This window comes from Neolamprologus multifasciatus, chromosome 8 (assembly GCF_963576455.1).
Source record: "Neolamprologus multifasciatus chromosome 8, fNeoMul1.2, whole genome shotgun sequence".
Taxonomy (NCBI): domain Eukaryota; kingdom Metazoa; phylum Chordata; class Actinopteri; order Cichliformes; family Cichlidae; genus Neolamprologus; species Neolamprologus multifasciatus.
This window is the reverse complement of record NC_140446.1, coordinates 26251099-26273578: the sequence shown is the minus strand read 5'-3', so window position 1 is coordinate 26273578 and position 22480 is coordinate 26251099. Positions and strand designations below refer to the sequence as shown.

The following is a 22480-nucleotide window of genomic DNA, read 5'->3' as shown; positions in this document are numbered from 1 at the left end:
TCACCTCATGAGGCTCTGTTAATATTTAGCTGAATATATGTATGTGATGTTTATATGTACGGACACATTCTGACAGACAACAGAGCGCTGTAGTTTGAAGCAGGATTTGAGCAAAACCTGAAGGCTAACTCTGTCGTTTAAAGCTTTCAATATTAAAATATTGTACAGTCTTTTCCTCTTACACACCGTCACACTCTGCTGTTTGAGTTGCTTTCAGCACGTGTGTAACTTCTTTATCTTTTCACAGCATAGTTTTTATCATTATTTCTTACATCACTCCCTTGCCAGCACACCTGCCCATTTTTCTGATTGATCAAATACCCACAATACCCCCCGTTTCATGTAAATGTACTCACAGATAGACTTGAAAACTTGTGGTTGGCCCGCTTAGCCTGATGTCAGTGTAATATGATGTAATTGAAGAAAAATAATGGATATCTTGGGTATGTTTGGTATGTTGAACTTGTTAGTACAGGTCCCTAGAGTTAATTAATATGTGTATTCCTTCCTCCCTGCCCTGATCACAAAGGTCATCACAGAACAGATCCAGGCTGATTCCTAATTTTAAAATCAAAAGTAATACCAGGTGAAAATGAGTCTGTCAGTTCAGACTAAGAACATCAATTTTTGGCAGAAGATCAGGAGAAATGACAAAAGTAAAGAAAATCTTTGGAGGAAGTTAAAGCAAGTCAAACTAAGCAATGAGTAAAGTAAGAAACTCCTGAAAATGTGAGAGCATTAATCAGCAAGTAGGAAAAAACATGCTGATCAGATCAAATCTTCTCAAATCGTTCTGCAAGTCCTTCTGTGCCAATTAAAGAGATTTTATACAGCCTAAAGTACTTCCCCATCAGAGCTCAATTTATTACTCCATTATTCAACTAGTTAATCATCACAAAATTAATTTGCAACTATTTCATATCTTGCTGCAAGAAAAATGGTGCTGGTTAGTTTATCAGATATGATTATCAGTTGGCAAAGAATCAGAACACATCAGCTTTGGGAAAGTAGAGGCAGGATGTTTCATTTTCAAGACAAATACATTGGTCTGGTTTTCTTGGGTGTTGCCAGCTCCTATAGTTCAAATGAAATAAAATCTTACTGCTACTGCAAATAATATTTTATTACTATGACATTTTTGGATTTTCAGAGTATCTGGTCACGTCTCAAGACATGATAAACAGCGGAGCCCCTTTTCTGTGAGGGGATGAGCTTATGCTGTGGGTGACCTCAGGATCCCTGTTTGGTGGTTTCATTTAAATGTTTTCAAAATGAACTAATATTTTTATTAATGGGATCATTCTATTTACATACAATAAATATAAAATATCGTAAACTTAGATCTACATTTCATGAAATATTGTTTCTGCATGTGGAAAACCTGGTTTCCCCATTTCTTATTATGTCATATATTATATTATATAATAGTGGCCACATGGGCAGAAACATCTAAGGAGAAGACAAGACACGAGGCATATTATTTGTTAGGAAAATCCACTAAAATGCTAAAATGCTATACAAACACAACACAGCCTTTAACAATAATACCAAATGGACGAGTTATTAATAAAAAAAACAACAACTCACAAATAAACCACCATACAGTTGATACAGGTTTAGGTTGTATGTTATCTATACAATCAAAGCCTATTTTTGCACCAGGTTGTAAAACTCTGGGACTGACTCACTTTCAGAGCCTTAGACTCAAGTAACCATTAAAGTATCTGAAATTTGTCACTTTATGTTTAGCTTCATTTTTCAGCACCAGAGCTGTTTTTCACTCGGTTCTGACAAAACACAACATCTCACCAAATTTTTTTTACCCTATGACATCTTCACACTGTTGCCTGACAGCAAGAAGGTCGTGGGTTTGAATGCTGAGGCGTTTCTGTGTGGAGTTTGCATGTTCGGCCCGTGCCTCTGTGGGTTCTGTCCAGGTGCTCTGGCTTCCTCCCACAGTCCAAAGACACGTGAGTTTGGGTTCGTTGGGGATTTTAAATGGACCATAGGTGTGAAAGGTTGTCTGTGCCTCTGTGTTATCCCTTTGACAGTTAAGAGTGCACCCTGCCTCTTACCCTATGGCAGCTGGGATAGGTTCCAGCCCTCCCACGGTGCTGAATTGGATAAGTGGATGGATGGATCCAGACATGAGGTCAGTAACTATTAGATACATCCACTCTTTATGATCTGTATGCTAGTGGTCATTTTGAAAAAAAAAAATTAATCATTTGATAGATATTGAGCCTAAAGATAAAGATGGGAACAACTGTAGAGGGGTTCTCAAGATTTCAGTTCAGCCCAGTTAAAACCAGTGGGTGACGATCTTTGTATACAATCTATGTACTACACAAATGGATTCTTAGACACGCTGTAATTAGAGCTCACTAGTGACAGTCCTTGACTTTTATTTATTAGCTTAATTTGCCGATGGTTCGATAGGACTGCGATGCGTCAAGCTGACAGTGTCATGGTTGGCTGTGTGGCAGACAGGCAAGCAGGAGTGGTGGACCCAAAATGCAGAACTCAGACGCGGAAGTGAGACTTAAAGCGCAGCTTTATTGCTGGGAGAAACCTCGTTCTAAATAAACTCACTAAAAGACAAACAAAGGTCGTAACAGAGGAACTGAGGACTGAAACACTAGAAAAGAAACACTAAACTGGAGCAGGTGACTAAACACTAGAAACATGGAAGCAGAACACACAGCTAGTTGAGGGTGAACGACGCGACACTGACACAGAGAAACACAGGGCTTAATAATAATAATAATAATAATAATGGATTGGATTTATATAGCGCTTTTCAAGGCACCCAAAACGCTTTACAATGCCACTATTCATTCACTCTCACATTCACACACTGGTGGAGGCAGCTACAGTTGTAGCCACAGCTGCCCTGGGGCAGACAGACAGAAACGAGGCTGCCATATCACGCCAGAGGGGCCAACTGGTGTTGGTGTTGGTTGTTGGTTGGTGTTGGTTGATTACTGCCGTCTGTAATCAAGGGATGAGAGACAGGAGGGGAACACACCTGGGAGAAATCACAGCTGACGAGACAGGGGAAACATAAACTGAGCACATAAGACGCAGACCTTCACAATAAAACAGGAAACTCAGACACAGGGAACCAGACAAGACGCTGAACTGAACAGACAGATTCACAAACAGACAGGGTGACACCATAGACAGACAGAGATACAGACGCAGACTCAGACCGAAGAGAACTCAAACAATAACAATCATCATAATAATAAACTAGAAAATGATAATAATAAACTTAAAGCGCTGGGTCACCGACCCAGGACCATGACAGACAGTGTATTTTCAGAGCACTATCTTATGGTTCCCAATGCAACCTAATTACTAATAACTACATTTAAATACAAAGGTACTTTGCAAACTTTGTCTATCTCACTAAACTGTAAAAAACAAATGAAGCATTTACCTTCTCCTCACGCGTCGTCCCGCTTCCCTCACCCACTCCTCTGTCCCTCGGCTGCATTTCCAGGACAGTGCGGAAAAGTGTCTCCGAGGTTTGTGTAAGGAAGCCAATCTCAGCATTGGGATGAAGGCCATACAAATAAGGGGACTCAGGAGGAAGGTTGTCATCGATGTACTGGAGCAGGAAAAAGTCAGAACTTTATCAGAATCAGTCAGAAAGTATTGTTTTCTTTTAAGATTAACTAACCCTAATTTACACTTAGATTCCTTTTCATTCTTTTGTATATAACAAAATGGAAATTTGCAACTCAATTGCTTCCTGTCTAGAAAGTACCATCACTTTTTTCTCCACTCTGGTGTTTCTTTTGAAGTACTGCTGACAAAGGACAAGAATGGAGCCATATAAATGGTGAGATATTTCTGGGGGAGATTCAAACACTCTGGATCAATTGACAGACTGTTAATGACCATAACAAGGGAAAGGAAATGTGACATTTTCCATCTGCTGGTCCATAATGAATATCAATATGCTTTTAAGTCAGTACAGATGAAAGTGAAAGCTCAACTGAAAAGGGGGGCTTTTGTGGGGCACTTAAATTAAAAAAAAGTTCTTCTAATCAAGTCCTGATGAAAGTCTTGATGGAAAATATACTGGCCTTTAATACAGAAACACTTTGTAGTCAGCTGTTCTGAGATAGCCTCAGTACTTTTTGGCTAACATTTACTCACCGAGTACACCTGTATGTTGTTGAAAGTGGAGGAGAACTGCTGACTCGCTGGCTTTGTCTTTGTGCTTGTTCCACCTGTCTCCTCTCTTGAATATACAGTAGGTTTGTTTTAGACGGTAGGAGATGGCCCAACAGACCTCCAACAACACAAAGGTCTTTAAAGCCTTTGTTCTTTGGACAAATTTAAACAGCTAAAAACTCAGTTACCACCACCTTGTGAGTTCCCTGTGACTCACAAGAGCAATGACAATTCGTGGTTCACATGCAGTAAATGTGAACTGCGTAAATGCTGAAGGGTAATGTCACGCTGGTTTGTGCCGTCAAAGACTGAAGATAAATTCTAAAGCAACCTGAACATACTTGGCCTTGCTTGTGTAGTCTGTAGGATTTTACCCCATCAATGCAGTTTAGTGTTAAATGACAAGTAACAGACAGGAAACATGGTGAGGTCAAGTGAGGGGAAGCAGTAACGTGATAATGCTTGGAGCTGTCACAGTCTGGTTTCATCATGTCCATGTCAACATTATTAACAGTGATCACACAGGGAATGGGCAAATGTGCAATATGTTGCAGGTTTATTCGAACAGTCTTAAATATGTAACTAAGATAGCACTGCAGTGACCCAGTAAAAGAATTCCTGGGTTTAATCTGAGTCATATAAAGAATTTGACTGAAGAATATTAACATCATTACAGTTTTCCAAAGCTTACCATTTTCTCTGTGTGCGGATTAACACTATAACGTCATCAAATTGTTAAACTTAAGGTTGGATTGTTTGGATCTGTGGAGTTAAACCGAGCGTTTGGATTGTAACTCCAAAAATAAAATAAAAGAACGGAATGTACAATATCTGTTACTTATGTTGCTTGTTAAGTCTTGTGTGTGTTATTCCACAGCATGGCCTGGGATACTTTGTAAAATAATACGTTTACATTATAAACCTTAAGAGCAGCCCACAAAGGACGCTATTAGAAGTGACCGGAGGCTATAGAAGATCAACGATATTCAGCGAGTTCAAGCGACAACGATCAAAATAACTGCTTTTTCAATATTTCCTATAACACAAAGCCAAGCGCAAAATTAAAAAAAGCAACAACACACAGACCCGTGGCCATGATCGCTCTTAGTTTTGTGGTTGTTATGATGGTGATTTTACATCAATTTTTAAACCTCAAATGTGTTTCTGAAGTTGAAAAATATACAAAACTGTTTGGTCTGCATACAGTCTTGGATATCAGATCATTTTCATTTTATTATTGGATTTGCAGGACAGAGGTTTGGTTCCTGTTTTAATCATTGGAGAAACATCAGTAAACTCTGACTTATTGCATCAAAATCTGAGATTGTTATTCATGGTTTTATTTCATCTTGCCTTGATTGCTGTAACTCAATTTTAACTTGTCACAATAAAACCTCCCTGGATGTCTGTGCAGGTTCTCAGTCATCCAGGTCCTGGTAATCTAAAGAGCCACACCCTTTTTCACATGTCAGCTCATGTGATGAGGAACATGATCAATAGTGGGTCAACGACTCTCTTAACAGACAACTCCTGCTAGGGCTCAAATATCTGGGACTCTACACCAGCGGTCCCCAACCTCCGGGCCTCGGACCGGTACCGGTCCGTGAGTCGCTTGGTACCGGGCTGCGAGAGTTGAGGCTCAGGTGTGAAATATATAGTTTTCAGGGTTTTTATCTGTTTTCAGCGTTATTTTGTTATCGTTTTTATCGTTAACTCGGTTTTCCTGGGTCTTTTCACGTGTGTTATGAATAAATCTTCTTTTTTTCAGTACCGGTACTAGTTTTATTTTGTTGTATTTATCCGCGACACCTTAAAGGCCGGTCCGTGAAAATAATGTCGGGCATAAACCGGTCCGTGGCGCAAAAAAGGTTGGAGACCGCTGCTCTACACCATTAACTGATGAAGCCTCTCGGATAAGAGGTGAAATTTATTCAAGAAACTTGACAAGTCCAGTTGGTTTTTATTTCCAAGCTCCTTAGATTTACTCCCATGTCACACCTCCACTGATGTCACTGCACTGGCTCCCCGTCAAATTCAAAGTTCAATTTAAAGTTGTGGTTTTCACCTGCATGGCCTCTGCATGGTGAATCACCAATGAACTCTGACAGCCATATGTCACCAGCACGACTCTACGGTCTTCTGATCAGAGGCTCGTTATCCAAACTAAAAAGCAAAAGTGACAGAACCTTTGCAGGTGTAGCTTCCACACTGTGCTCGCTGGCCTCCAGTCTATGATCTGTGAGTTCAGTGGGCCTGTTTGAAAATAGATTGAAGAATTATCTTTTTAAACTGGCATATTTAATGTAGCATTTTACTTTATTTTAACTTTTTTAAATGTGTTTATTTCAGCTTCATTTTCTATCTGATGTGCTGATTTAACCTTTTTGGTCTTACGTCTGCATTTTGTTGGTTTTATTTGATGTGAGGCAGCTTGTGATTTGTCTCATGAAAGATGTTACGTGTTATGTTATCTGTCATAGTTCAGCCTATGAACAACTGTTTTATGATCCATTTACAGTTTACGGTTTGTGTTTCTATCCTTCTGTGAAATTAATCACCATTTAGATAATTCAAGACCTTGTACAACCCAAGAAATAACATAACTACCATGTGATTTATACATAATATTACTGTGTTACTGAAAAATGGAAGGTGATTACACGTATCACGCCCAAGAATGCTCGTGGGCAGGCTTATTCAGTTCAAATTAATGCATTCACATAGCATCTCAAGGTTACCTTAAGATGCTTTTTATTATAAACATACATATTGTAAACATACTACAATAATAGAGAAAAAAACAACAATTGGTTGACCCACTATGAGCAAGCAATTGTCGACAATGGGAAGGAAAAACTCCCTTTTAGGAAGAAACCTCTGGAAGAACCAGGTTCAGGGAAGGGCAGCCATCTGTCGTGAGTGGGTGTCCTTCCCTGAGTGGGTCCCAAAAAGACAATGTGTATACAAACAAACTGTAATTCAATAAAGCTACCATTTCTCATTTCTTTGAATTTTACTCCTAAACTCTGTTTCTCTACTGTTTTGTTGCAGCTCGTGAACTGAGTGACAAAAAATAATATTTCTATTCTATTCTAGTATAAAAGTGCATTCTAATGAAAAAACCTAGAGCTACTGTCCCCACCACTTTCTTGTTTTTGCTTTTTTTTTTTTTTTTTTTTAAATGTGACCTTCAGAACTTTACTCACCTTTATTGTAATTATTTGTTCTAAAGGTAAAAAGTCAAACAGTTGCTATAAATGGTTTCCAGTATTATTGTGTTTCCAGTAGTCAGTGACCACCAGACTGTGCAGTCACCTCCAATTATTGGATTCAAATCCAATTATCCCATGGCTCTAAAGAACCAAATAAACTGTCTCAGCATTAGTTGAATGCAGATTACCCAGTGGATCTTGGATCATTTAAGCAACACATGAACAGCCTATCCTCTACTGAAGCCACAGAGGTTTGAGAAATAAGTGCTGGGACCGGACCGATGGTCAAATTAAGTCTACCATCATCAAAGGCATGCTTGAAGGACATCCATTTATATTGTGTTCTTTTACACATATTACACATATTGCACATATTAAACAAATATGTAAGACTGCGTTCTTCCATTTGCGCAACATCTCTAAAATTAGAAATATCCTGTCTCAGAGTGACGCTGAAAAACTAGTTCATGCATTTATTACTTCCAGGCTGGACTACTGCAATTCATTATTATCAGGATGTCCAAAAAACTCACTGAAAAGCCTTCAGTTAATCCAAAATGCTGCAGCAAGAGTACTGACAGGGACTAGAAAGAGAGAGCATATTTCTCCTGTTTTGGCTTCCCTTCATTGGCTTCCTGTTAAATCCAGAATTGAATTCAAAATCCTGCTCCTCACATACAAGGTCTTAAATAATCAGGCCCCATCTTATCTTAATGACCTTGTAGTACCATATCACCCTATTAGAGCACTTTGCTCTCGCTCTGCAGGCCTACTTGTTGTTCCTAGAGTATTTAAAAGTAGAATGGGAGGCAGAGCCTTCAGTTTTCAGGCCCCTCTTCTGTGGAACCAGCTTCCAGTTTGGATTCAGGAGACAGACACTATCTCTACTTTTAAGATTAGGCTTCAAACTTTCCTTTTTGCTAAAGCATATAGTTAGGGCTGGACCAGGTGACCCTGAATCCTCCCTTAGTTATGCTGCAATAGATGTAGGCTGCCGGGGATTCCCATGATGCATTGAGTTTTTCCTTTCCAGTCACCTTTCTCACTCACTATGTATTAACAGACCTCTCTGTATTGAATCATATCTGTTATTAACCTCTGTCTCTCTTCCACAGCATGTCTTTATCTTGTCTTCCTTCTCTCACCCCAACCGGTCGCAGCAGATGGCCCCGCCCCTCTGTGAGCCTGGTTCTGCCGGAGGTTTCTTCCTGTTAAAAGGGAGTTTTTCCTTCCCACTGTCGCCAAAGTGCTTGCTCATAGGGGGTCATATGATTGTTGGGTTTTTCTCTGTATCTATGAAGCGCCTTGAGGCAACTTTTGTTGTGATTTGGCGCTATATAAATAAAATTGAATTGAATTGAATTACAGGAGCTGCAATTACCGACGAAAACCCTACAAAATGCTATTTTCCCAAAGTCTAGCAGCACACAGCTGTAGCTGCTGTCACCAACTGTTTTCTTATTTTACTATTTTGTTGTTTTATGCTTTATACTGTAAGCTCAATGACCCAACTGCTTTTATTTATTCTGACTTGCATACATTTTATGTTTGATGAATTTTCCTTCTTGGTTTGCTCACATTTAACTTTGCCAGTTAGACTTACTGGCAAACAGTTTCCACCCACAGAGCGGCTCCACCTCAGAGAAATATTTATGTAACTCAAACAACAATCTGTTATGTCCCAGGGACCCATATGGGAAGCATTTTATTGTTATTGATTCAGCATTGGATTGTACTACTCCACACTGTACATGGGGAATAATGATGGTGAAAACCTTTTAATTACAGTAATTCAGTTATGGCCACATTAATCCACCATTAATTTACTGGAGGCCACATCGACGCCCCTTGGGGACACATTGAAGAATACAATCTTAATATTTTTCTTGCACTGTAAGTGGGAGATACTATGCTTTTACATGGCGGATTCCACTAGGAGTTTCTGCTTTTCATTTTCTGCCGTGTCCTTTTTGTAGCTACATTATCTTTATTTAACGTTTCATGGCCTAAATGAGTCCAGTCGTATCTGCCTCACCTGGTGGTAGCTGTTGTAGTCCATGTTTCCAGGCAAGGGGAAACCAGGTGCTAGGTACAGCTCCCCCTCCATCATCTCGGGCTTAACAAACTCCTCCAGGTACGTGCGACACAGACGCCGGTCCCAGTCGTCTGTGATGTGACCACCATACATGATCTCGCCGAATAGGTAGCGCAAATCATCGTACGGCACCTGGGGATTACAGAGCACGGGGATGTTGTTTTGCTGGAAAGTGGCCTTTGGTGTTTAGCTGAGGTCGCCCGTGTTCGGATTTCCAATTAAGATAACAAACAGCAGGCTTTGTAAAGAAACATGTGTACCTTTGGATTTGCCTCCAGATAGTTGTAGAGGACGTTGACAGAAATGGTGAGGTCTCCGGTGTTAAAGGGGTATGATCTGTTCCAACCTTGAGGACCAAATTTCCTCCTCTCTGCCACCACCGCATGGAAGTAGCAAAGGGCAAACAAAATACTCTTAAACTCATTCTCCCTTGCGCACATTTCCAGCGTATCCTGAAACGCAAAAGAACAAAAAGCGGCTTGTTCAAAAGGCATCTCGAACTCTTCGCACTGGAGTTATATCTGCATGTTGCAGGTAAAAAGTTGTGGCAGGTAGCCCTGTGATCTGCAATATTTTGTCAGATCCCAGCAGTGCTTCATGGTAAAAGACAGACAATGAGAAGACTAGATGGCAATAAAACCGATGAGATTCCCTTTTTTAATTGTCACAACTTGTCAAGCGCTTTCAGCCTTCAACTATCTCGTGGGCTCATTATTCCAGACAGGCAAATAAAAAAGTGGACATAAATGGCACTGTAATCTCAGGGGGGAGAGATAGTTAAACAAGCTTGCCAATAACCCCTATGGAAATAGGAAGGCTAAATTCTCTTTATTCTAACATGTGTCACCGAGTGCTACGGCGAAGGCCTTTTCGCTTCCGCTACTGCAGTGCCCAGGGGAGCTGACTCTGACGATGCACGTGTAGATTGCACAAGCAGAGCGCAGGCTGACTACCACACTCACAAACACACACACACGCACACACCCTTTTGGAGATTTAGTTAGTATTCTGTATGGTACTCCTCTGCTCAACACAGCTGAAAGAGATGCATAGCCCCTCTATTCATGACCTGTGGACTGGAGAAAATCGACATGCTGTGCGATCGCAGAGAGACAAGGACGCATAAACACATGTCGAAGCCATCGCACATGCAAGGAAACACACACTTTGATATTTATGATTTGACAACAGTTTCAAGATTAACATCTGGGTATGCAAGAGTCTGAAAAAGCTGTGTGGTCTGATACTGTTAAAATGATTTCATCATTTGAATGATTAGCTTAGACAAACAGTAAATTCACAACAGCTTAGTTGTACCACCGTGCTGACATTACTGCTCTAGCAGAGGCTGTTTACAAGCTGCGATGCTGTATGCATCACATAGACCAAAAGAAAAGAAATGTCACTTCTCTGCCTTTTGCCGTGTAGATGGATGATCACTGAGAGTTAGAAAATATTGATTAACTTTCACTGAGTACACATGATTGGAATATTCTCCCATCCTCCCCTCAGTGGACCTCCCTGTAGCTCTGCATAAGGCAGGGCTCACAAGCATGATGCTCTTATCAGACAGATACACATCGGCAAACTAAGGATCATGGAAATGGACCGGGAGGAAACTGAGCACTCAGGTAATGGTGCAAAGGAAGATGCATTAGCAGCAAAGCACAGAGGTAATGGTAAAGCTTAGATAGAGACTAAGAACTGATAAGGTAAAGTAAAGCTAGGAGAGGCCACTGCAGCACCCTGATCCATTCTAACTATGGGGCTGGAGAATAGTCTGGGAAAGTGATATTGTCTGGATGTGTTCCAATAACTCACACAAACATCAGCAAATGGACTTTGCTGAGGTCTGTCGTCAAGTAATCCCTCTTTCTCACAGCAGAATGTAACCAAACTTTTAGCGTTAGCATGTGCAATGATCACATCTGTCCTCTTCAGGTCAGAAGCAATTCCGGGGTGAGTGAAAGGTGAAGCTGCCATCTGCTCGCTGCAAGACTTCTGCAAATTGGCAACTTGATGAGAAATCGGGAACTGACATGTTTTGTTTCAACTGCCACTCACAGCTAAAAGGAAAATGAGCATTCAGAGGTAGGTAGCATGTAAAATCCTAGAGAATCAAGAGAAGCCTCAAAAGAATAGAAGATCCTGTGGAACGGGCGCTTCAACTGCTACAAAAAATAGCTTTCTTTTCTTTAGTTGTAACCTCATGCTCCACTAGCGGGTGTAACTAAAAAGTTAATTAATAAAATGGTCACAGATCTCTCAGCTTTCTGTGCCAAGTTTCAATCAAATCACATTTTCTTTCTCTCTACTGGTTTACGACCAGCCAGAAATACTCACATTAAAAACACAGTATTACGATGCAGCCCTTTAAATCATTCCAGACACAGCACAAAGCACTTTCTTCATTCATTTCATTCTTATCATGTATGCTTATTTAGCTGAAGTAAAGTTAAACAGGTCTACATTTGGGGTGGCTGTAGCTCAGGAGGTAGAGCAGGTCATCTACTGATCGTAAGGTTAGCGGTTTGATCCCTGGCTCCTCCAGTCTGCATGCCAAGTATCTTTGGGCAAGATACTAACCCCAAGCTGCTCTCCGATGCATCCATCGGAGTATGAATGTTAGCTAGGAAGCACTAAAAGCTTAGAAGTAAGTGATTGGGTGAATGTGGTATGTTGTATAAAGTGCTATATAAGAGTCAGTCCAATTTTAATTGGCACATCCAGCTGCCCTAGACCAACATTCGTCTTATCTAGCCTTCCTTTAGCTACTACCTTTGCTTCTCTGCTGTAAGTGTGGATTTTTAGGGTAACTGTGCCTAAAACCACAGTCTGCTGCTTCTGAAATAAAAGTTCATAGAAAAAGAAGCTAAAGAAGGCTAAAATGTTTTTGTCTGTCTTAGGATTGTCATAAATGTGTTACAAATGTGTTATAAATGTCATAAATGTGTTACAATCCCTGCCGCTCAGTAGGTAGAGTGGTGGCCCCATGATCGGAAGGTCGGGGGTTTGATTCCCCTGAACAGCTACCCTGAGGTACCCCTGAGCAAGGTACCATCCCTACACACTGCTCCCCGGGCACCCATTGGCTGCCCACTGCTTCACTGAGTGAATGGGTTAAATGCAGAGAGGAATTTCCCCACGGGGATCAATAAAGTACACTTTCTTTCTTTTCTTTCTTTCAATGGGCAAATAGTTTCACATAATTAGACACAATGTAACCATATAAAAACCTTTTGCGCTAAGTTGCTTTCCAATGGTGAAGCGTAGGTAGGTAATAAAGGTGGAGCAGGTATTAAACCTGTAAGTGTGTTACCTGGTTGAAGTTGTCGAGGGCCTTGTGCAGGTTTGCGTGCATGCCAGTAGGTGGTTCATTGGTGATCTTGATGGAGGTCTCCAGGATACCCTGGGGGATGATGTGGCCCTCGCGGGTCGATGAGGGCTCCGCACTAATAAACACTCTGAAATTTTCATGGCTTCCATCTCCGTACTGCTCCAGAAGTTTCTCAAGGGTGCCCAGCCAACGAGCCACGAGGTGGATGTTCTACAAGGGCAAAGCCTGCTGTTAATCTGGCTCATTTTTATGCAAATCAATTTAGCTTTTTTAAGTGTAGAAAACAGAGGTGAAGACTACACAAGTCTGGGCTTTAATGGAGTGCACACAATACTTTAATACTCTGCTTGATGCTAATGCATCAACTATTGCCTATTTATGTGTATTTGTTGTAATAACAACTAGCAAAAGGACCAATTAAAATGTGTCATATTCCTCTCGCTTCACCGTGACTTTGATGTGGCACCAAATTAAATGGTACATAGCACATGAAACCCGTTTCTAGGTTGCTGCCATTAAACGACCGTTCTCTGGCTTTACTTTACCATGACGTTTCTGCAATATCATCGCTCGGTGCGGTTCGGGCAGCAGGGCCGACTTGTACTATCACACAAGCATGGATGAGCTCAATTTTCCATCTCAACTGTCCTGACACTTACAGGATATCCCGTGAATGATAAGGAGTCAGCCAAACCCCCCAGATCTCACCACGCAGCACTGCCCATTCCCTAAATCTAATTACAGCACTAATAACTCCAGTCATTAATTCATAAGCCTCTTTACTTTCTCATTTCCCTTTGCACTCCACATTTAATCTTCCTTACGATGGCTGAAGTTTCCAAACGATGGGACACAGAAGGGAGCGGAACGTCGATTTTAGGGGGAGTCATTGAAAAATACAGGAGAAGAAACTTTTACATTCTGTGAGCGAGAGTGTCCAGAAGGAGCTGAGAAGGGGATAAGCTAGTTTTCTTCTCAGTGCCTTAGAGAATAATGAATGGTATACAAATTAAAACTCTAAATTCAAGCACTTTTTCATCAAGCCAGAGTACAACCTTTCCTCTTGGCATGTAAATAGTTTGGCAATAAAGAGAGCCAACAGAAGAAGTGAGAGACTGCCTCAGAACTTGTCACTGTAATGAAACCATTCATCCTCTGGCTGCAAGGGGAAAGGAAGGGGGCGAAGAGACCGACAGACAAACAAACAAGACAGAGGGGCAGACGCGTTTTTATGGCTTTTTAATTAACTTTCAGGTGCGACATTTTTTGTTCCCTCAACGTCTTCTCGATAAGGGCCTCCCAGCCCTGGCGATGACTACGCTGATACTACATCAGAAAGTTACCTATTTACATAATAATATAAAAGTTGAATCCAAAACCCATTAGAAGACACCACTGGCAAGGTCTTTGATGCATTGCTATCAAACACAACCTGAGGGAAGGCACAATGGCACGTCCAACTGCACACGCTGGCTCACAGACGAGCAAATAGAAACACGAGCAGGTGCCCACACATAATCTTTCTACTTTACACGTAAAAAAAACAAAAAACCTGTTGGTCAACGAGCTGCAGCACTGCCGGGCTCCACACTGAGGAGGCGGCCCTGCGGTATCACAGCAGACTCTGAGTGACACTGGAACATCGTGAACAGGATGGAGGGACAAGCAGGACTGTTGACACACTGCAGGCACTGACAGCATGACACGCCCTTGAGACTAAATTTAAAAATAATGGCATACATCCACCAATGCCGAAAGATACATATTTATTTAGTCTAGGGTTTGGAGGTCTTTAAAGGTTCATAAATGGTCTATTTTTATGCCACTGCTATTATCTGGGGACCTCTTTGTAGAGTAATTTGTAGAGGTCATGTGATATGTCCACAACTTGCAGAATGAGAATTCCACTGCAAATGTACTTATTTCACCTGACGCAAATGTTATTCTCCTGCAGGACAGTTAAAGCTGCATGTTAAACCTTATAATTCAATTCAATTCAATTCAATTTTATTTATATAGCGCCAATTCACAACAAAAGTCGCCTCAAGGCGCTTCATAGATACAGAGAAAAACCCAACAATCATATGACCCCCTATGAGCAAGCACTTTGGCGACAGTGGGAAGGAAAAACTCCCTTTTAACAGGAAGAAACCTCCGGCAGAACCAGGCTCAGGGAGGGGCGGGGCCATCTGCTGCGACCGGTTGGGGTGAGAGAAGGATATATTATAAGAATTAGTCATTGGACAGGATCTGTATACCCATAACCACTGAAAAAAATGATCAATTTCTAGACATGGATTTCTATCTATGAAATCTTTGAAGGTGCAATATTCACCGGAAAAAACACTTCTGCAGCCAGCAGCTCCTTCCAGTTTGCCACTGTATTTGTAAAGACTACAAAATGTCACTTTAGATGTGTCACCCTAACTTAAAAAAACATGCATGCATCATATTCTAAATGTAGCTGTAATTGTTTTTTATTTATTGCCATCTTTGTAAGACTTCATGACTGTAATATGAGAAATTTGTCATTGTGGGATTTATGAATCATTTCTTTCAGAAGTGAGGGGAGGACATCGTGATGAAATCTTTTCTGCCCTCCAGAGACTTTTTTCTGTCACTAGCTCAAAAAGCTCAAAAACCAGCAAGTTCTGGCCACTCGATTTTGGCCTCGTGGCCAATGTGAGATATTCAACTCCAATCTGCAAACACATACTCCCACCAAATGCATTGGACTGCTTTGACGTTTCTGCTATTTTGTCTCTTGTGCCCATCTGAGAAGAAGATGCTGCTCTCCAATATAATTACCCAGCAGCAAAAGGGAATCTGCCATTAACATGATCCTGGACTGATGGAGCCAGGCCTCACAGTGGCTTAATAAAGGTGGAGTGGTGAATAGGTAGGAGGAGAACTGAGACAAGAAGGTCAAAGAGGGGGAATGAAGAGATAGCAGGTTAGCAGGAAAAGTGGGAGGATTGATAGGATGGTAGATGTGGTGGAGAAAATGATAAGACCAAAGTATCAAAGTTACTTCACAGAATGAGAGAGTGGGCAGAGGAATAGAAAAGAGAAGATGGAGAAGATACAGATGGTTTAAGCAGGAGATAGATGGGAATATGTTACCTCCCCTCCCCTCTTTTTTCTTTCCCTCCCTGGCCAGTACCATAGGGGTGGCACTTGGTAGGCAGACAAACAGACAGATAAAGCGAATAGGAGGTTTGTTGCCAGGGGGACAAGGCCTTTTTAAGCGTATCGATCGGGATTCTTATGCAAAGGTAATTAAACAACTGCTTGTCTGTGCTATCCTGGGTCTGGAGAGGAGAGTGATGCTGTCGCAACCTTCTCTCTTTTTTTTGAAATCCAACAAGCTGTGTGAATTAAAAGAAATGGGTGTCCCACAGTGCCTGGTCTGTGGTTCATATCTGTCGATACTTCACATTAGAATTCCACCAAGGTTTCCACTTAAAATGCAAAAGCCAGCCTTGCCCTCCAGATAAGAGGAGAACAGACACCGTGGCTGTAGATATTGTACTGTATAATGCCGTGGCCCTTTCAGTTAGGAAATTTCCTTCGAAAATTAAATTCGCTTTTCCACAGAGACGAACCTTGGAGGAAAGCAAACATCCCAGAGTATGCAATGAAAAACAAAGTGATAATATGCCTCATTCAGAACACGTGCAGATAAAGGAAATGCCACATAAAATCACCCCTTGAATAGAAAATCCTTGACATAAATGAACCCTGTATTCAATTTCCAAAAAGTGTTTGTTTCTGTTTTCCGAGTGTCTACAGCATTGTATATACTACATTTGATAACAGACATATGTTTTTGTAATTTGGCACGTTTTATGTGATGTGGATGGGTTTACCACATGGGACAACTCAGTGAAAGACAAAATGTTCTAACAATTATAATGAATTGTCATTTTATACCTTTTGTGTTAGTGTTCAAACACCACAAACTATAATTGGATCTACTTGATATGATTGTTGCAATAATCTTCAGAAAACATATTGGTTGGAGTGTGAACTCACTGAATTTGTGTTGATACTCATATAACAAATAACATCACAGTCCCTATTTCAAAAGTATATTTGCTGTACCTGTAATATGACCCAATGGCCGTTTTTAGCTGCCAAGTTGAGGGCTTGTTCAGCTATAACTTCCTGACCTTGACCCAGAGAGACATTATGGAGGTTTTTGTTGTCAAATGTGTAGCCCAGCTTCCTCCCTGAAAGAAAAAAAAGTAATTGTTTCAATAAAACTTTGGTTGCAGAAACAGTTGCAAAGACTAAAATGATAAATGCAGTCTATTGAACTGCGCCGCTTTTTGCTAGTCTATTAAACTCCATTTAGCATCCATCTGCATCTTTACTACCTCTCTGCACTACAGAGAGGTAGCTCTGAAATGTGCTTAGCCTAGATTAGCAAAATAATGGTACAGACCAAGCTCTGATTAACTGTTAAAGAAATAAGCCAAGAAAGTAATAAACTGTGTTATTTATATGTTTAATATCTTATTAGTCTCCTCTTATAAGTAATGCTAGATGTCTCTTTTAGTTCCAATCTATGCTAATTGAAGCTAAATGTTGCAAAACTAAAAGCGATCAGTCAGTTTGAAAACCAAAATTTCACACAGAACCTCGCACAGAAAAAAGACACACAGAAAACAGAAACACAGTGAAAAACAGAAACACAAAAACACAAACACAAAAAACAGAAACACAGAAAACAGACACACAAAAAACAGAAACAGAAAAAACAGAAAAAACAGAAAAAACAGAAACACAGAAAACAGAAAAAACAGAAACACAAAAACCAGAAACACAAAAAACAAACACAAAAAACAGAAACACAAAAAACAGAAACACAGAAAACAGAAACACTAAAAACAGAAACACAAAAAACAGAAACAGAAAAAACAGAAACACAGAAAACAGAAAAAACAGAAACACAAAAAACAGAAACAGTGAAAAACAGAAACACAAAAAACAGAAACAGTGAAAAACAGAAACACAAAAAACAGAAACAGAAAAAACAGAAACACAAAAAACAGAAACACAGTGAAAAACAGAAACACAAAAAACAGAAACACAGTGAAAAACAGAAACACAGTGAAAAACAGAAACACAGTGAAAAACAGAAACACAAAAACAGAAACACAGAAACACAAAAAACAGAAACAGAAAAAACCGAAACACAAAAACCGAAACACAAAAACAGAAACACAGAAAACAGAAACAGAAAAAACAAACACAAAAACAGAAACACAGAAAACAGAAACACAAAAAACAGAAACACAGAAAACAGAAACACAGAAAACAGAAACACAGAAAACAGAAACACAAAAAACAGAAACACAGAAAACAGAAACACAAAAACAGAAACACAGAAAACAGAAACACAAAAAACAGAAACACAGAAAACAGAAACACAGAAAACAGAAACACAGAAAACAGAAACACAAAAACAGTGGGTGAAGTCCATTTTTAAATGTATAGTCTATGACTGAGCGTCACAAATGGTTCTTAGGTGGGAGTCATTTTACACTAATCATCACAAATCACTAAGTGTGATAAACTGTATTATAATCAGCATTAAGAGTAGTGATCTAGTTGCTCACTTATTCAAATGTAATCTAACTGCATAGCTTGGAAAAATATGAACAAGCTACATAGTTATTGGATATGAATCTGTGTAATGAACTGAATAAAATGACTCAATTCCACAATATCTCCTCCTCTGGCTAAAGCACTATCCATGCCTTGGACACAGGCTAAACTAACTAATATGCACTTTAAATCATAATCATTAGATGAGTCAGCTTTAGTTCCCCACTTTAAGCCTTCTGGTTAAAATTTCACTCAAACACTGGAGTGATTTGTGCCCAGTTTGTTAGAAATCAAACTGAAATGTTTGTTTCGGAGCCATTAGTGCCCTTCAGACCAAACAAAACTCACATAATCTGTCTAATGAAAATCTCACCAAAGCCTAATATCTAAGAAACCCCACAGACACAATATAATGGGGAAAAACATGTTCTGCTGCTTTTCATCAGCTCAGGAGCAGCTGGTTACCTTTAACTTTGATGTGATTGGCTATGGTCAGGATGAGGGTGTTGCTAATCGATAATCAGAGCCCTTAGAGGCAATTTCAGCAGGAGTGCTATTTGGTATGGTATTAGGAGAGGATGGAGGATTTTACAGGGGGTTTCAGAGCCTATAGTAGCTCCATGGTTGATTTAATCACCTGGTGATGCCTATAAAAATGAAGCATCTAAAAATAGTCACAAATAATGCAGTGTGTTGGGCATAAACCAACACTTCAACATTACGCTGAAGTGGGTCTGTGTGATAAATTAATCCGAGGATAAAAGGACGACAAAGGAGAAACTGAAACCCAAGTAAGGCAAAACAAACAAAACAACAAAAACCCTAACAAATCATTCATTACTTGAATGCAAAAATGTCGATGCATATGCTTGGGTAGAAGAGAAATAATGAGGAAATCTGTTCCAGTTAACTGAAACAATTCCTGCAATCTGAATATTTCATACAGCTGATTTCAAATACCCAAAAAATGAATTAATGCCTAGGTCAGTACAAAAGCTTCGACTTTTGCCATATTTCTAGTAAAAAAAATCTTGCCACCACCCACCCATTATTCATAAAGGAATGTAAAGTAACTCTAAAACCAATGACATTTACTTTCTGTTGCCGTAATACACCAGTGGTGTCATCTCACATATTTCTGACCTTTAGTATAATCCTTTCAGTCTATCCAGAGCTGGTTGTGCATTGGCAGTGATGGCTGGTATTACAGCAGGTACACATTACAAATGTGTTGTTCTGACTGATAATCCTATGCAACAGAACTAAAATTTGAAATCATGCATGCAGGTAGACAAGGCATTTCCTCTTAATAACTAACCCAAAACCCTACACAGCTAAAAGAAACGATATGCTGGCAATGTGTTCGCTCTTATAAAAGTCCAGAACACACTTTTAAGCAGGATTTAAAAGCTTTTTTAAAGATAAAACATGCAGAAGCCTTACCATGTTTTTCCACATCCTTCAAAGGGTCAACTCCGGGAGAGAGGATGAAGAACATGGGCGTAGCTGGACCTGACTCTTCAAAGGAGACGGCAAAGTCCAGTGATCTGCCAATCACATACTTGCTTCCCAGTTTCTCCTCTACAAAGTCTCTGTAAGGGAGAGTGTGACTCAGTTCTCTTTAAGACTTTATTATCTTTGACAACAAGCTGAAGAACTTGAAGAACCGGAATTGTCTGTATTACAGCGCCTTAGACAGACAGCTGCTTCAAAACTATAAACTCTAGTCACGACTCAGCTGTCAGTAGCTCTTTTCACCCTCTCCGGATTAAATGCTTTGGTCTTTCAAGCATTGTGCTTTTCTTGCTTCAGTTTCAACCAAATCATAGTGTTAAGTAAATCAAGAATTCACTTTTTAACAAAATGTATTTTGTACATATGTTGTATTTTGTCCTATAACCTTAGTTCCGCCTCCACTTAAGGTTTCTCAAAATACAAACATACATGTGCAGAACCGATAGTGAAGAAATGAAAACACAGAAAGCAGCAAAATGTGAAGACTGTGTATTTGTTCTGCAGTGTGCCAATAAATTGTCCAGCTGTTGCGCTTTGACCACAACTCCAAGAATTTCCTGGCAGATGTGGAGACCTTTGAAGTTCTAAACTCCACCATTTGCTCTACTTTTAGCTAGAGCTGGGCGATAGAACGATAACGATATGTATTGCGAAATAACTTTTTCTCGATAGAAAAGTTAAACTATTGCGATAGGCATCACCGCTCTTGTCCTCTTAAAAAAAAAAAAAGAAGAAGAACAGCCAATCCAAATTAACTAGCGCAGAGCCGAACCAATCACAGCCGCAGCGTCATGTCACGTGACTTGTTACGTACAGCACAAGTGCCAAGCTGCACATGTGTATTTGCTTTGGGAAGCAGCCAGCCGCCATGCCGCCCGGGTAATGGAGGAAATGAGTGCGCCGACTAGAGAAAAATGAAACGAGAGCGTGACCGAAGGTTACCGAAGAGAAAACAGATGATGGTTCCAATGCCGGAGAGATTGTTGACCGGAAGAGCCAAAGAAGTTCCGTAGTGTGAAGGTATTTCGGCTATTTCAAGTCTGACAAAAAACAGACTAGCGCGCACTGTAAATTGTGCCGAAAGCAAGTCTGGAAATACAATAAATCGCTTTCTGACTAAAAGAGCTAATTCGTCATTCGGCTTTTGTCAGACTAAAGTAACTGTTAAAACTGTTTGAAAAGCTAAGCTGTACAACAAGGAGAGATTGAAAATTTCCTTTTAGTTCTCAGTTTATTTGATATTGACAAAAGTTAGTCAATTTTGTCTGTTCTTCTGTAAAACAAACTAAGATTTATTTTTAGAATTAATATTTTGTTTCTAAGTGGAATTGACAATTTAGTCTGTTTTGTTTGTTCTATTTTGAAACTTAAACGCTTTAGCGGCTGCCTTTTGTGTAGTTTGCAATATTTGTCTTTATTTAGCTGAAAAAGTCTCATGTTTCTTAAGTACATCTACCCTGTGGAACTTATTATGGGAAATAAATATTTAAATCAAAACAAGCTGCTGATTATTTCACATTTTACTTGTGAGCAACGGCACATTTAAATCTTACAAATATAGTTATTTGGCTTATATCGTGATATATATCGTTATCGCCTGAAATGAAAAAAACATATCGTGATATGAAAAAAATCTTATATCGCCCAGCTCTAGTTTTAGCTCTCTTTTGGTCTCCACCTTGGAAAGCCAACATGATGTCATCCATCTCATATTTTTTAAAACCAGACATTGTGAGTGCAGGGTAGAACTAACTATGAAACTGTGTGACACAGCATGCTGAATAATCAATGATCTGTCAATATCAAGACATTAGCCAATGATCACACCCTGCTTTATCTTAAATTCTGACACTAATAAAGAGCACAGTTTACAAATTTTCCATCATTTTGTCTTTTGAATGACATGAAACTACCAACCAAGTGCATAATCTGATAAGGAAAGAGTTTAATGGGGTCATACAGCAAGCAAAGTGGAATGCACTTACTAGGGGTGGGGGAAAAAATCGATTTCGATCGATCGATAGTATCGTGATATTTTGTTTGCTAATAATGTATCGATACAGGGACAGCAGAAATCGATATTTTGTTACAAAAAAAGTTTTTGTGGAATGGAACATGACTTCAGAGCATGTTGATCCTTTTTCTGAGCAAGAATCCTGACATTCCTTCACTGTCCAAATGTGTTTAACTTTTTTTTGGACAGTTTACTTATTTTAATTTAAGACATGTTTTATTTTAATTAAGTTTAAAACTTTTTTTATTTAATGTAAAATTATATGTTGTTTTAATTTACTTTCAAATTCTTCAGTTGCTGAAGGGGCTGCATAGTTTTCATAAATTGCATAGTTCAGAATAGCTATAATTGTACCAGATGGTTGATTCAGTTAAGTTGGACTAGACTGTAATACAAACCGTTCAGTTTGTCAACAGTAAAACTGAAATGAGAGAAAGACTGAGTGTGAGACTTTGATATTAGATAAAATGAATATTGATAAAGTTTACCTTTATGTACAGAATCTGAAT

General features: G+C 39.7%; 1 protein-coding gene across 2 annotated transcripts in view; it reads right to left on the bottom strand.

The window, feature by feature from the left end:
- The window catches only part of dnah9 (dynein, axonemal, heavy chain 9), a 223534-nt gene that overhangs the window by 21483 nt on the left and 179571 nt on the right, over positions 1 to 22480 (bottom strand). For both annotated transcript variants that reach the window (XM_085171014.1, XM_085171015.1), the window contains 6 exons: positions 19886 to 20034; positions 16934 to 17061; positions 12812 to 13039; positions 9753 to 9944; positions 9433 to 9624; positions 3443 to 3613 (listed from right to left, as the gene is read on the bottom strand). In XM_085171014.1, the coding sequence (XP_085027140.1) occupies positions 3443 to 3613; positions 9433 to 9624; positions 9753 to 9944; positions 12812 to 13039; positions 16934 to 17061; positions 19886 to 20034 (1060 nt within the window). The remainder of the gene's footprint in view (positions 1 to 3442; positions 3614 to 9432; positions 9625 to 9752; positions 9945 to 12811; positions 13040 to 16933; positions 17062 to 19885; positions 20035 to 22480) is intronic.